The 12534-nt window shown below is 43.4% G+C and overlaps 1 protein-coding gene across 2 annotated transcripts in view; it reads left to right on the top strand.

Moving 5' to 3' along the window:
* ARHGAP35 (Rho GTPase activating protein 35) overlaps window positions 1-12534 on the top strand; it is a 119733-nt gene that overhangs the window by 53547 nt on the left and 53652 nt on the right. For both annotated transcript variants that reach the window (XM_059906031.1, XM_059906032.1), the window contains exon 3: window positions 4712-4856. In XM_059906031.1, the coding sequence (XP_059762014.1) occupies window positions 4712-4856 (145 nt within the window). The remainder of the gene's footprint in view (window positions 1-4711; window positions 4857-12534) is intronic.

Here is a 12534-nt window from a genome sequence, read left to right as displayed (position 1 = left end):
AGAGATAGTCATCATCTCAGCTAAACTTGAAAAAATATAAAGAAACATTGGCCTTGTGCATTATTGGAAACTGTTTTTGTTCAAGAAATTTATTGAGTGTCAATTGCACATCAGGCTCTGGAACCCAGTCATTTTACAGGCTGATAGAAGGGGTCCTTCTCTTGGCTGTTACTTATTCTTTGGCTGGCATTCTAATCATTTTCTTGCCCCGTGGACTTGGAGGAGCTGTGGAGTGGGCGTACTGTCCCATAAGCAGGAGTTTCCCCTTTATGCTCTTTTCTTGTTTCAGAAAGGCAGAGAGGCCAGAGGCAAATTCCAATCACCATTTCTCCCCAGTGCAACACTGGCATAAGCTATTGGTTTATTTCTTTGTTTCCTTTGCCACCTGGTTAATATCAAGACTAAGAATCAGGCATGTTTTTAAGGAAACTGCGAAGGAAAGAACAATGGACTATGTTATTTATTCAAAAAATATCTATCCAAAGGACAAGGTGAAGATGATTTGAGCTGACCCAGTCCTTTGTTTATGTCAGCGGTGTGTTTCATCATGGAGATAGTTCATGTAGGGGAAGGAACATGGGGCTTTGACATTCATACATCACTGGCCTCTGAATCCTGGCTCTCTCAGTGCTGGGTGTGAATCTGTGTGAGCCTTTGTTTTCTCATCTGTAAAATGGGGTTAGTAACCCTTACCTCGAAGGGTGGTTGTGAGGTTTCAGATAACTGTGCAGAGCACCTAGCACAGTGTGTCTAGCACGTGGCCACTCGTGATTAATCACTATTATTTTCCATTTTGGACCCAGTCAGACTCTAAACTTAGATGTGCAGATGTGTAGTTTGTTCTCAGGGCTTGGTTTCCTCTGGCTAGATGCTTTTTTCAGTTCAGCCTGCTAATGAGTGAGCCCAAAAGAAGATAGATGTTGGGACGGTGTTGTTTTCTTCTCTCCAGGGACCTGCCGTTGAGAGTGCTCCACTGACTCCCTAATGAGTGACACATATCTGACCTGGGACTGAGACATCTGGCAGGCCACTCAGAAGAATGGCATTTCCATCTTGATGTGTGCCCAGTAACCCTTCAGATGCCTGAGGTGTTGCTTGCTTTGTCAACAATCTGGTCCAATTCTTGGCATGCACCACAAAGTCTGATTTCCTTCCTAGGAAGGTTTAGAATTAGTTGTGCAAGAATCCCTGCCTGATTTTGTGACACCCTAGAGAGCCTTCAGTTATTTCAAGGAGGTATTTTGACATTCTGTAAAGCAGAGTTTGTTTAAATCTTAGGGAGAATGAGAATGAATACCCATGTCATTCAACAACGGGAGTTGATGCCGTTGCCAAAGCTTACTCTCTGTTTTGTAAGTTGAAGTGCTGAACTAGGTTAGATCTTATTAGACTCTTTGAGGTGAGAGGGATAAGAGCAGCTCTCTGGGACTTCCCTGGTGGCGCAGTGGTTAAGAATCCGCCTGCCAATGCAGGGGACACGGGTTCGAGCCCTGGTCCGGGAAGATCCCACATGCTGCGGAGTAACTAAGCCTGTGCTCCACAACTACTGAAGCCCCTCGCGCGCCTAGAGCCCGTGCTCCGCAGCAAGAGAAGCCACCACAGTGAGAAGCCCGCGTACCCCAACGAAGAGCAGCCCCTGCTCGCCGCAACTAGAGAAAGCCCTTGTGCAGCGACGAAGACCCAACGCAGCCAAAAATAAATAAATAATTTTTTTTTTAAGTTACCTTTAAAAAAAAAAAGAGCAGCTCTCTAATTTAGCCTTCCATCTGACAGCAGAATCTCCTTGACAATGAGTATGGCGGGTAGGTTGCAGCCTCTGCTTCGAATACTTACAGAGCAGTCCTTTCCTTTTTAAACAGCTGGGGGTTTTTTGTTTTTTAAATTTCTCTGGCCAAAATTGCCTCTTTGTCTTCCTCTTATCTCTCCCAACATGACTATACAAAATCATCTGCTCTCTTTTCATGAGATAGTCCTGTAGCTATTTGAAATAGCTGTCATCATGCCCCATTCTTCCCTTGCCCAGCTTAAAGATCCCTGGTATTTTATGTGGTCTTTATTACCTTTAGAAGTTCTTCAGATTGTCAGTGTACCCCCTTAATCATTTATTTAATCATCCATTTATTTATTCTGCATATCCCAGGAACTTTCAGAGGAAGGTAATGAACCATAGTGGTTAAGAACGCGGGTTTTGTAGTCAGAACTGACTTGGGCAAGTAACTGAATTTTTCTGGGATTCAGCTTCTTCATCTGTAAAATGGAGTTTTAACACCCATATCTACAGATCTGTTGTGAATCTGGAATGAAATAATACATATAAAGAACTTAAGCAAGGATCCGGTGCTTAGTAAGTATTCAGTTGATGGAGGCTGAATTTTCTAGCTCACTTAGACTGTTAGAACACACCTCATCATCTTGCTCTAGTATTGAGAGGGTGGAGGAAGCATGAGATTAAAATTTATTGTCTGTTTACTAGAACTGTGGTCAGAAGGCATTATAGTGATTGCAAGTAGCTTCCTGGTAGCTCTCTTAAAGTTCCATTTTTTTTTTATTCCATAACAGCAGTTTATTTGTAAGCTTCAAGGTTTTATTGAAGAACAATGCTATTGTTATGTTAGTTTTGCCGGGCAAATGCTGCCTGGTTGGGGTTGGCCAAAAGAATGTCGCTTAAATCCGGATGGTCTTCCTTGTGTGTTCAGATTCTTCAGCTGACAGTTTAAATGGTATGGCATTTTTAAGGGAGAGCCTCACTTGATACATTGTTACGGGTTGCTACAGTGTGTAACAATGGAAAACACTCAGCCCTTCTCACATTGTTGGGCAACTACTGCGCTCTAGGCACTGAGCCACTTTCAGTACATCGTATCATTTCACCCTCAGGACCACCTCGTGAGGAGGGTGCTGTCCCCAAGGTGCTAAATTACTTGACCAAAGTCACAGAACTTCTCAGTCAGGATTCAAACCCAGGTCTGTTAGATTTGAAAGCTTAAATTCTTTATGTTGTATTTCTTGTAAGTAGAAGATGCTAGGGAGAGTCTAGATTGGTTAAATTATTTCACGTCAAGATAAATCATTAATTTGCTTTTCCATACTTCTTTGGTAAAAAGTGTGAAATCAGAGCCTGTTTGCCTCAGGCAGTCTGCACAGGGGAGAGGGAAGCAGCCACTCCCTGCAGCCTGAGAGGCTGTGTCACTGGTTTTCCCAGGAGCAGGCATATCGCAGTGACAGGCTTTGTGGAGGGCATGTTCTTCTCTGGGACCCTCGGATCCATTCACACTGCATTACAGTCCTCCGCACCAGATCAGTTAGCGGGCTTTGTGAGGACTGGGTCATCTTTGCCTTTGGGTTGTCATTTCAGATAGTGTCAACCAGCAGTCCAGACATGGCCTCGCTCCTTCTTTCATGTACAGTTTATTCTCAGCTGGTTTTTTTTTTTTTTTTTTTTTTTGCCACTTGTTTGCACAGGAAGTCCTCAGCGAATTTCAGACTAAACAGGAAGTGATTTGTTCTCATATAAAGGGGGTACCAAAAGGAATGAGGATGAGCAGGATAAGGAAAGGGAATGGTTGACCCTGACCTCGAAGCTAGTTAGCTGTCCTCTTTAGTGGATTTTATGCAGAGATCCCTAAATACTTTTAAGTTCTAAGTGGGGCATATTTTTAAATAAACCTGCCCTTCTAAATTAGTCTCATTAACTTGCAAATGAAACTGAATTGCTGGAGACACACCTGGGTCCATTTACCTTGATTCTGTTCGGTTATCCTCCTCTTTAGTAGATATTTTAACAAAAGCCCAACATTTTAGGTGTATTTCTGTAGCTTTAGGAAATTTACCATCGGTTTAGAGCATTTTTTCCTCCTCATGTGATCTTCAAAATAAAAGGATTGAATAATTTTGGAGCAAAATATCTCAATAATGTTTATGAGCGTGGGCTTTGGAGACAGACCCTCCTGGGTTTGAATCCCAGCACTGTCACTTGTTAGTTGTGTCATGTGAGACATTTTTCCTTGGTAAAATGGAATGCCATAAGGTTTAATAGAAATAACATCTGGGGCTGGCTTGGTACGTAGCAGCTCGCAAGTAGTTGTTGCTGCTGCTACTCCTACTACATGAGGAAGGTGACTGCTAGGAAGGAAAAGACAAAGAATTATCTTATTTGTCATGTCTGATTAGTTGGTTTTACCCTTTCTTAATGCAGAAGCCATTGGGAATTAACCCCAGGCTGATGTATCAAAGGGAATTCTTCTCTTGGGCTTTCAGCAGAATGCATGCTCTCTTTTCTCGAAGGAGGAAATTATTAGTTTTCAATTCCACTTTTTTAATCTTTTAAAAAGATTTTAGCCATCCTTGAGTGTATAATATCTATTATCTGTATGGAATGTTTGGAAATTTTCCTGTTTACTCCATTGTACCCCTGATAAAGGATGTTGGACAGTCATCTCATTGCTATTAAATAAACATGGCCTGCTTCTTATAAACACCTTTGTTCTGATAATGCAGTTTCACACCCAAGGTGTGACTATGTGGCAACTTGCCGGCATCTTGTGTGATACTTGGAAGAATGAGATGAGTAGGTGGGTCTCTTTATCCTGCTTGGAATCTTTGTAACAGTTTCCACACCACTGAGAGTTCGCCTCTGGAAGCCTTACTGACGTTTGAGTTGTATGTTGAGAATCACTTTGTTTTTGTGCTTTCTTTTCTCTTTCCTGGACAGAAACCAAAGCCCAAACCCCGGCCATCCATCACAAAGGCGACCTGGGAGAGTAACTATTTTGGGGTGCCCTTAACAACCGTGGTGACTCCAGAGAAACCGATTCCTGTATTTATCGAGCGATGTATTGAGTACATTGAAGCCACAGGTAAGTGTTACCTCAGAGCCGATTACAGCTTTCACTGTTTACAGGACGCTTTCTAGAGGCTAAGCCATCTGGAGGTTCTGGAATTATTTCTTGTTTCCGTGAGATGCTTTCTGGGAAGGAGCTGAGTAATCCCGACAGCTGTCAGACTTGTGGATCCTCCATCTTCATGTAGTTTTGAGGCTGTCGTGCAAGATGTGTTAGGCCTTTCAGTGTGTGGGAGCAGTCCTGTTGTCAGGACTGCAGTTGTGGCTGGTTCGCATACCTTTTCTGTGCTCCCGCAGCTCCCTGTCATAGCGTGCAGCCTGTTTGTCCCCTACAGGTCTCTCAGCAGGGAAAGGGTTTTATTTATCAGTGACTTCAGCGCTGTACTGGACCCAAATGGTAACACATTTTGGTTTAACAAAAGGAATGTGTAGATGGCCATCGATCAGGTGCCTGAAATTCATATATTGATAGAATTTTTTTCCTGCAGTAAGAAACCAGCTAAGATGCTTAGATATCATCTAGTCAAGCAGCTGCATTTCGGTTCCATTGGCAACTTGGTGTTATCACAAAGGCCAACTGTCTTAAAATTTTCTGTATTGCTCTTGAAATGTTAAAATTTTACCTGTGTTAAAAACATTTATTTTGTTCATTTAGAGGTCCCATAATGTGTCTCCTTGGCATTTCTTTTTCTTTTCTTTTTTTTTTTTTTTCCTTTTTGGCCATGCCGCATGGCTTGTGTGATCTTAGTTCCCTGACCAGGGATTGAACCCAGGCCCCGGCAGTGGAAGCTCAGAGTCCTAACCACTGGACTGCCAGGGAATTCCCATCCTTGGCATTTCTTTTGTAACCCCCGGAGCTTCCAGTTTCATGTCATTGTTTCCCTTGATTTTCTCCTGGATACTTTCAAAGCTGATGAGCTTTGAGGAGGTGGTATAGTGGGCACATGGTTATGTGGACCCTTGAGCATTAAGAGGTGAGCTCAAGGATATAGGCTGCTACTAATTTGAAACCAAGGTAGGGATTATAACCTCCCCATTGTTCTTTCTAATTCCAGTATTACCTGCAATGATATTAAGTATTGTGTGGTGTGGACAGCCTACCAAACTCTGCTAATAATTTCAGCAGCATCATGTTAAGCTGAGTGGTGGTGTTCATATTTACTCAGGATGTGCCAAATCAGGGGAAATGGGTTTCAAATTGAAGCTCTCTAAAGACTCTGTAGTTATTTCCAGGGTTTTCTCAGTAGCACACCAGGAGTGAATCACAGTAAGCGCTTGGCATAATCATAGCAGATCTGTAGTTTGTTTAGACCATCTGTACCCAAAGCCTTTTGTCAGTGTCCATCTTCTTGACATTGGTTTTATATCAGTTTCTTCCTGGCACCTCTGCCTTGGGCAAGGAGGAAATCTACAGGAAGCAAGTTTGAGTGATTCAAGCCTCTCCTTGTTGACCTAGCACTTCAGAGAGATAGTTTATATCATTTGAGGGGTCCCTAACTTTATTTTGAAGTGATTTCAGATTTATAGGAAAGTTACCAAAATTTTAAGTTGTAAGAAATTGAAAGTTATAATTCCCAGGTTCCTTAAATGTTAACATTTTACCACATTCCCTGTATCGTGTGTGTGTGTATCTTTTTTTCTGAAATGTTTGGAAGTTGCAGATATGATGCACCTTTACTTCTAAATACTTCAGTGGGTATTTACTAAAAACATTCCCTTTATGTAAGCACCATGCAGTTATCAAAATTAAGACATTGACATTGACCCAATACTAACCTATCTAATCTGTAGACGTTTTCATTTCATCATTGGTCACATTAACATCCTTTAATAGCAAAAGACAAAATTTTTTTTGGTCCAGGAGCTAATCTCAGACCACATTAAATGGTACATTTAATTATCAAGTCTCTTTAGTCTCCTTTAATTAGAACAGTTCAGTTTATCTGTTTTTCATGGTCTTGATAATTTTAAAAAATACAGGTCAGTTATTTTGTAGGGGGTTCCTCAACTTGGATTTTTTTTTTTTATGTTTCTTCATGATTAGGTTCATGTTTGCACTTGTGGCAGTAACAGCAGGGAAGCGAGGCTGTGTCCTTCTCGGTGCATCATACCAATTGACATGCGTTGTCAGTTTGTCCCATCACTGGAGATTTTCTCTTTGATCCCTTGATTAAGGTAGTGGTGTCTGCCAAGCTTCTCCACTGTAAAGCTACTCTTCCCCCATTGTATGAATAAGTATTTTGTAGGGAAATGCTTTCAGACTGTGTAAGTATCTGTTTTCTCCTAATATTTTCACCCACTAGTTTTAGCATCCATTGATGATTCTTCCCTGAGACAATGATCACCCTAATTCCTTCTTCATTTATTAGTTAGGATTCTCCTGTCAGGGTGAGCTTCCCTTTTCAGTGGGCACCTTGACTGGCTCACCTGTGGTAGCACCAAATGCCTGAATTTTACCCGCATGCCCTCTCGCTGAGCACATCTGTGGGCTTGATCTACCATACCCACCTTGCTTCTCTGACTCTTAGACTGCGATTAGCTTTTTATTATGTCCACTGCCTGTCTTCTACCTGTGCTTCTACAGGTGTTCTTCTACCTGTGAATCCTTTCAGGTGCGAAGACCTCTTCAACCCTGCCCCCAGTTCACCACCAGCCACTACTGAGCTGCTGCTTCTCTTAAAGCTCTGTTAGATTGAACCACTGCTCACCCTGACACCCAAAAGCTTGGAACTTCAGGGTCCTCTCTGACTCATCTAATCAGTTCCCAAGTGTGTCACTGTCCTTTGTCATCTCTTGGCTCTGTCTCCTCCACTTCATTTCCACTGCCCCACTGTCACCCTCCTTCTCAGTCCATCCTGATTACGTGGCGTTTCCTCTACTATAAACCTCTTCTTGCTTCCTCACTGCCTACCAGATGCCTGCGCACTCTCGACTCCTCCCTCCTACATGCACTACTGCAGTACTGTTATGCTGTGGTTGTCTGCCTGCCTTTTCTCCCTCCCTCCGACCGTCCCTCCCCATTCTTCCTGTTTCATACTACCACAGGCATTAATTTTAAAATTGTTTTACAAGAATACACACCATGGGGCTTCCCTGGTGGCGCAGTGGTTGAGAATCTGCCTGCCAATGCAGGGGACGCGGGTTCGAGCCATGGTCTGGGAAGATCCCACGTGCCGCGGAGCAACTAGGCCCGTGAGCCACAACTACTGAGCCTGCGCGTCTGGAGCCTGTGCTCCGCAACAAGAGAGGCCGCGATAGTGAGAGGCCCGTGCACCGCGATGAAGAGTGGCCCCCGCTCGCCGCAGCTAGAGAAAGCCCTCACACAGAAACGAAAGACCCAACACAGCCAAAAATAAATAAACAAATAAATAAATTAATAAAAACAAGCTCCTGCTTTAGGGCTTTAAAAAAAAAAAGAATACACACCATGTATTAGAAGGATATGGCTAGAGCAGAATTTCTTTGTATTTCTCTGCTTTGCATATACCCTTCGTGTGTTTGAAATGTGTCCCACGTTCCTCCTTGCCTCTGGAACTTGTCCTCATTCTTCAGGACTCTTCCACCCCCAGCAGCACTTTGAATGTAACCTTCCTGGTAGTTCTTCCCGGCACATTTCAATCCTGAGAACAGGATTCTCTGTTCCCCTTGTCTCGGAGAACCTGGCACACAATACACATTAGTTGTTGATGGAATGATTGGTTTTCAACCTGGAATACCTTAATTCCATTGTTTTCTTCTTCTTTCTTTCCTTTTCCTTTTAAATTCTGGTCATATGCTTCCCCTCATTGGCATTAGTTTGTACTTTTATAGAATTTCAGGAAAATAATTAGATGTGGTATCTGTGAGTTTAATGTGTATGTTGGGGGCAGTTGTCTTTTGTGTACTCAGTTTCCTAAAAGAACTTGTTTTCCTCTTCATAAAATTAAAGCATGTTCATTGTAGAAATTTAACAAAAGGCAAAAACTGAAAAAGAATTTAAAGATTCATTATCTTCCACTTAATGAGAACCACTGTTGATATTTTGATGTATTTCCTTATAGTCTTATTTCTCTGCATGTGTATAGGTTTTTAGTTTTACGTAATTCAGAATATGTGGTATTATAGTTCTCAAAAAAATTTTAGCATCACTCAGATGAGGCTAAAGAGCCCTGAGTTTACCAGCTTACCTACTCCCGTTTTCCTGCAGGAAAAAGAACTCAGTAACTAAGAGTTATGTTGGAGGACCATTTTTTGAGAACCATTACCTTTTAAACCAGACATTATTTTGTGACCATGTTCCCCTGTCATTAAATACTCTGTGAAAATATGACTTTTAATTGCCGTACAATGTTCCATTAAATGGCTGTATCACAGATTATTTAACCATTCCCCGTTCTTAGGCCCCTGTAGCATTTTTCTCCTGATGTACTTAAAATAAAACAGATTCACTAGGAGAGGCATTTGGGAAGAGTGATACAGAGCTTCAGGTCTGCAATTAGACCGCATTTAGAATCTTTGTTCTGCCATTTGCTCATCTGTAAACTGAGGGTGATGACAGGACCTGCCTGCTTGGGCTGCCAGGGTTCAGGGGGACTTGCACGTGGGGCGCCGAGTGTGGCGCCTGGCACGCGGAAGTGCTCAGTGCGCGCTGGTCGTCGCGGTCAGCTTCCCCCGTGGTACATTTGGTCTTCCTTCCTGTTGCCGGTCAGACTTTACCGAGTTATGACCTTTTTCTTTTCTCCCTAACTTTTAAATTTGAAAGTGGCCAAATCCATTGAAAGAGTACTACAGGAGTCACCCAGTCTTCACCAGTGGTTAACATTTTGCCACATTTGCTCTTTCTCCCCACAATTTGTATTGTTGTTAAACCATTTGAAAGTGAGCTGCGGACACCTTGTCACTTTACTTCTAAACATCTCAGCATATATCCCTAAGCTTAAGGACTTTCTCCTCTGTAACTACAATAACATCATCACTTTTAAGAATATTAGCATAATTCAAGAGCATTTCATATAGATCTGTGTTTAGATGTACGCAATTGACTTAAAACTGTCTCTTACAGCTGAGTCTTTTGTTCTAGGATCCAGTCAGTATTCACAGTGCATTTAGCTGTTGCCTCCTTAGTCCCTTTCAGTCGAGAACAGTTCTCTCTGCCTTTTTATTTTAGTGATGACCTTTTTTGAAGAGTCTAGACAGTTGTCGTATAGACTGTACCCTTGTGTGGCGTGCTGTCTGTTCCTCTCCAGTGTCCTCAGCCCCCTTGTGACACCACCCGTAGCCACCTCCTCATGTGGCTCCCGTCTGAGCCGAGGGCTGGGGCTGCAGACACGGTGCCCGGGGCAGCAGGACTGCCGCCTCCCTCCCTGGACACAGCACATCTGTGAATTGGGCATCGGGACTCTCTTGAGATTCTGGTGACTGGCTGAATGAATTAGTCAGTCAGGTGTTTTCCCCAGCTCTGGCTGCTTTCTACTGAACTTGTGCTTTTCTTAGGGAAAGCCTGTGCTGCCACCTGACTGCCCCATCCCATCTCTCCCTCTCTTACTCAGGGTAGAATTGCCACATGACCCAGTTTCCATGTGGTAGTCCAGGCAGTCACTTCTAACCAATTAGAGGTGATATTCCAAATAAAACTTGTTCGTCAGGACTGCCCCACGCAGTTCAAAGTCAGAAGTCATTGTGTCCCTGTTTTTGTGTCCCTCTCATGCACCTTGGCACTGTGCTCATCCTGGCAAATAAAATATTGCATCATCACTTTCAAGGGCAGTGCTTGGGAGTTCATAGTCCTGCCAGCCGTGGTTAGGCCTTCCATGCCTCAGGGCCTGTGTTGCTACCCACCTGCCGCTTCACAGCCAGTGTCACAGTAGAAACCGAACCAAAACCTTGCAGTAGAGAGGAAATGGTGTGACCGTTATGAATTGGGACGACTTAAACCATCCCATCACCTTAAAAATATTTTTTCTGGGACTTGCCTGGCAGTCCAGTGGTTAGGACTCTGTGCTTCCAATGCAGGGGGCACCGGTTCAGTCCCTGGTCAGGGAATTAAGATCCCGTGTGCCGCGCAGCGCAGCCAAAAATGTAAAAAAAAAATCTTATTATAAGAGTAATATACTTGTTCACTGTAAAAAAATTTAATCATTATAAACATAGGTAGATGTTATATAGGTATGTAACAAAGTGAAAGTCCCTTATAATCCCAAGTCTCCAGAAGTAATCTGCGTTAATAGTTGGATTATGTTTTCTGCTAATGCCGTCCCCCAAAATGTTTAAAAGCATGAGATCATGTACTACTGTTCCACAGCTTGTTTTAATTTAACACTGTGTATCTTGTGCATCATCTTTTAAAATTTCATCTCCAAGCCAACTGCATTTTAACCTTTGACCTGAGAAGAGGGTGGCAAGAGTTGGGCTCAAAGAGGGTCTCTGGGAGTATGGGAGGAGAAGCTTTGTTTGCAGCCCATTCAGCCTTCCAGGGGTGGCAGGTTCCTGTCCCATGTTTTGTGAGTAAATTGCTGACTCCTCCTAAACACGAGTCACAAAGAAAGGATTGCTGCCTTCTTGTCTCAAAATGTGCTGCTCCTGCTATTACCAGGACTCTGTTGGAGCTCCTCCCCCATATTCTTAGGTTGGCTCATAACATTGTGGGTGGAGATTGGTTCTAGTTTGCACCTGTTTTTTGTTTGTTTTTTTAACATTTTTTTAAAAATTATTTATTTTTGGCTGTGATGCGTCTTCGTTGCTGCGCGCAAGCTTTCTCTAGTTGCAGAGAGCGGGGACTACTCTTCATTGTGGTGCACGGGCTTCTTATTGCAGTGGCTTTTCTTGTTGTGGAGCACAGGCTCTAGGCGCGGTGGGCCCAGTAGTTGTGGCTCGCGGGCGCTAGAGCGCAGGCTCAGTAGTTGTGGCGCACGGGCTTAGTTGCTCCGCTGCATGTGGGATCTTCCCGGACCAGGGCTCGAACCCGTGTCCCCTGCATTGGCAGGCGGATTCTTAACCACTGTGCCACCAGGGAAGTCCCTGCACCTTTTTTTTTTCCTGAGCTTTCTGACCAGTTCATTTATCTTTTTTCCATGTTTTCTAAAATTGGAATGTGTTCAAGAAATGACCAATAGGTAGAACAGCTTTCAGATTGATTTGCAGATGCTTTTAGCCCAGCCCAGGCCCAGGGACAGACTCTGTGCTTTCTGTGCTAATAGGATATTAGATTTTCACTTTCTCAGCTCTGGTTACATGGGAAGGCTGGAAAAGGGCACGTAACTACTGCAGCTGCTCTGGGGTCACCATGGCAGCGGGGTGGGAGGACTGACTGGGGGTCAGATTTGACTTTGTGTTTCTGGTTAGAAAGCTTTTTCTTCCAGTTTTCATCCATGTGGAAAATTGGTCAGGGCAGTAGAGTCACTGCTCCCCTTCGATAGCAGTGTGGCTCCTCAGTGAAGGGGAGCATTGGCCAGGCTAATCTGAGATCTCTGATGTGTGGCAGGAAGTAGGAATATTCAATTCTGGACAGTTTATCTCACTGGAGTTGGGGTGAGGCTTACTTTTAGAGCCTACTCACAATCCTCCTGAGAATAATTTCTCAGGATAAGTACGCTATCTTTACACCTCACTACGGTCACAAAACTAAGGTTTTATACCCCGAGTCTCTGGGCCAATTTTGAGTCAACGCTTCCTTCCCGAAGTTGGGGGGAAGTATCCACGTCCTACAGCATAGAAAC

Source organism: Balaenoptera ricei, chromosome 19 (genome assembly GCF_028023285.1).
Source record: "Balaenoptera ricei isolate mBalRic1 chromosome 19, mBalRic1.hap2, whole genome shotgun sequence".
NCBI classification, from domain to species: Eukaryota; Metazoa; Chordata; class Mammalia; order Artiodactyla; family Balaenopteridae; genus Balaenoptera; species Balaenoptera ricei.
This window is presented reverse-complemented; position numbering and strand designations above follow the sequence as displayed.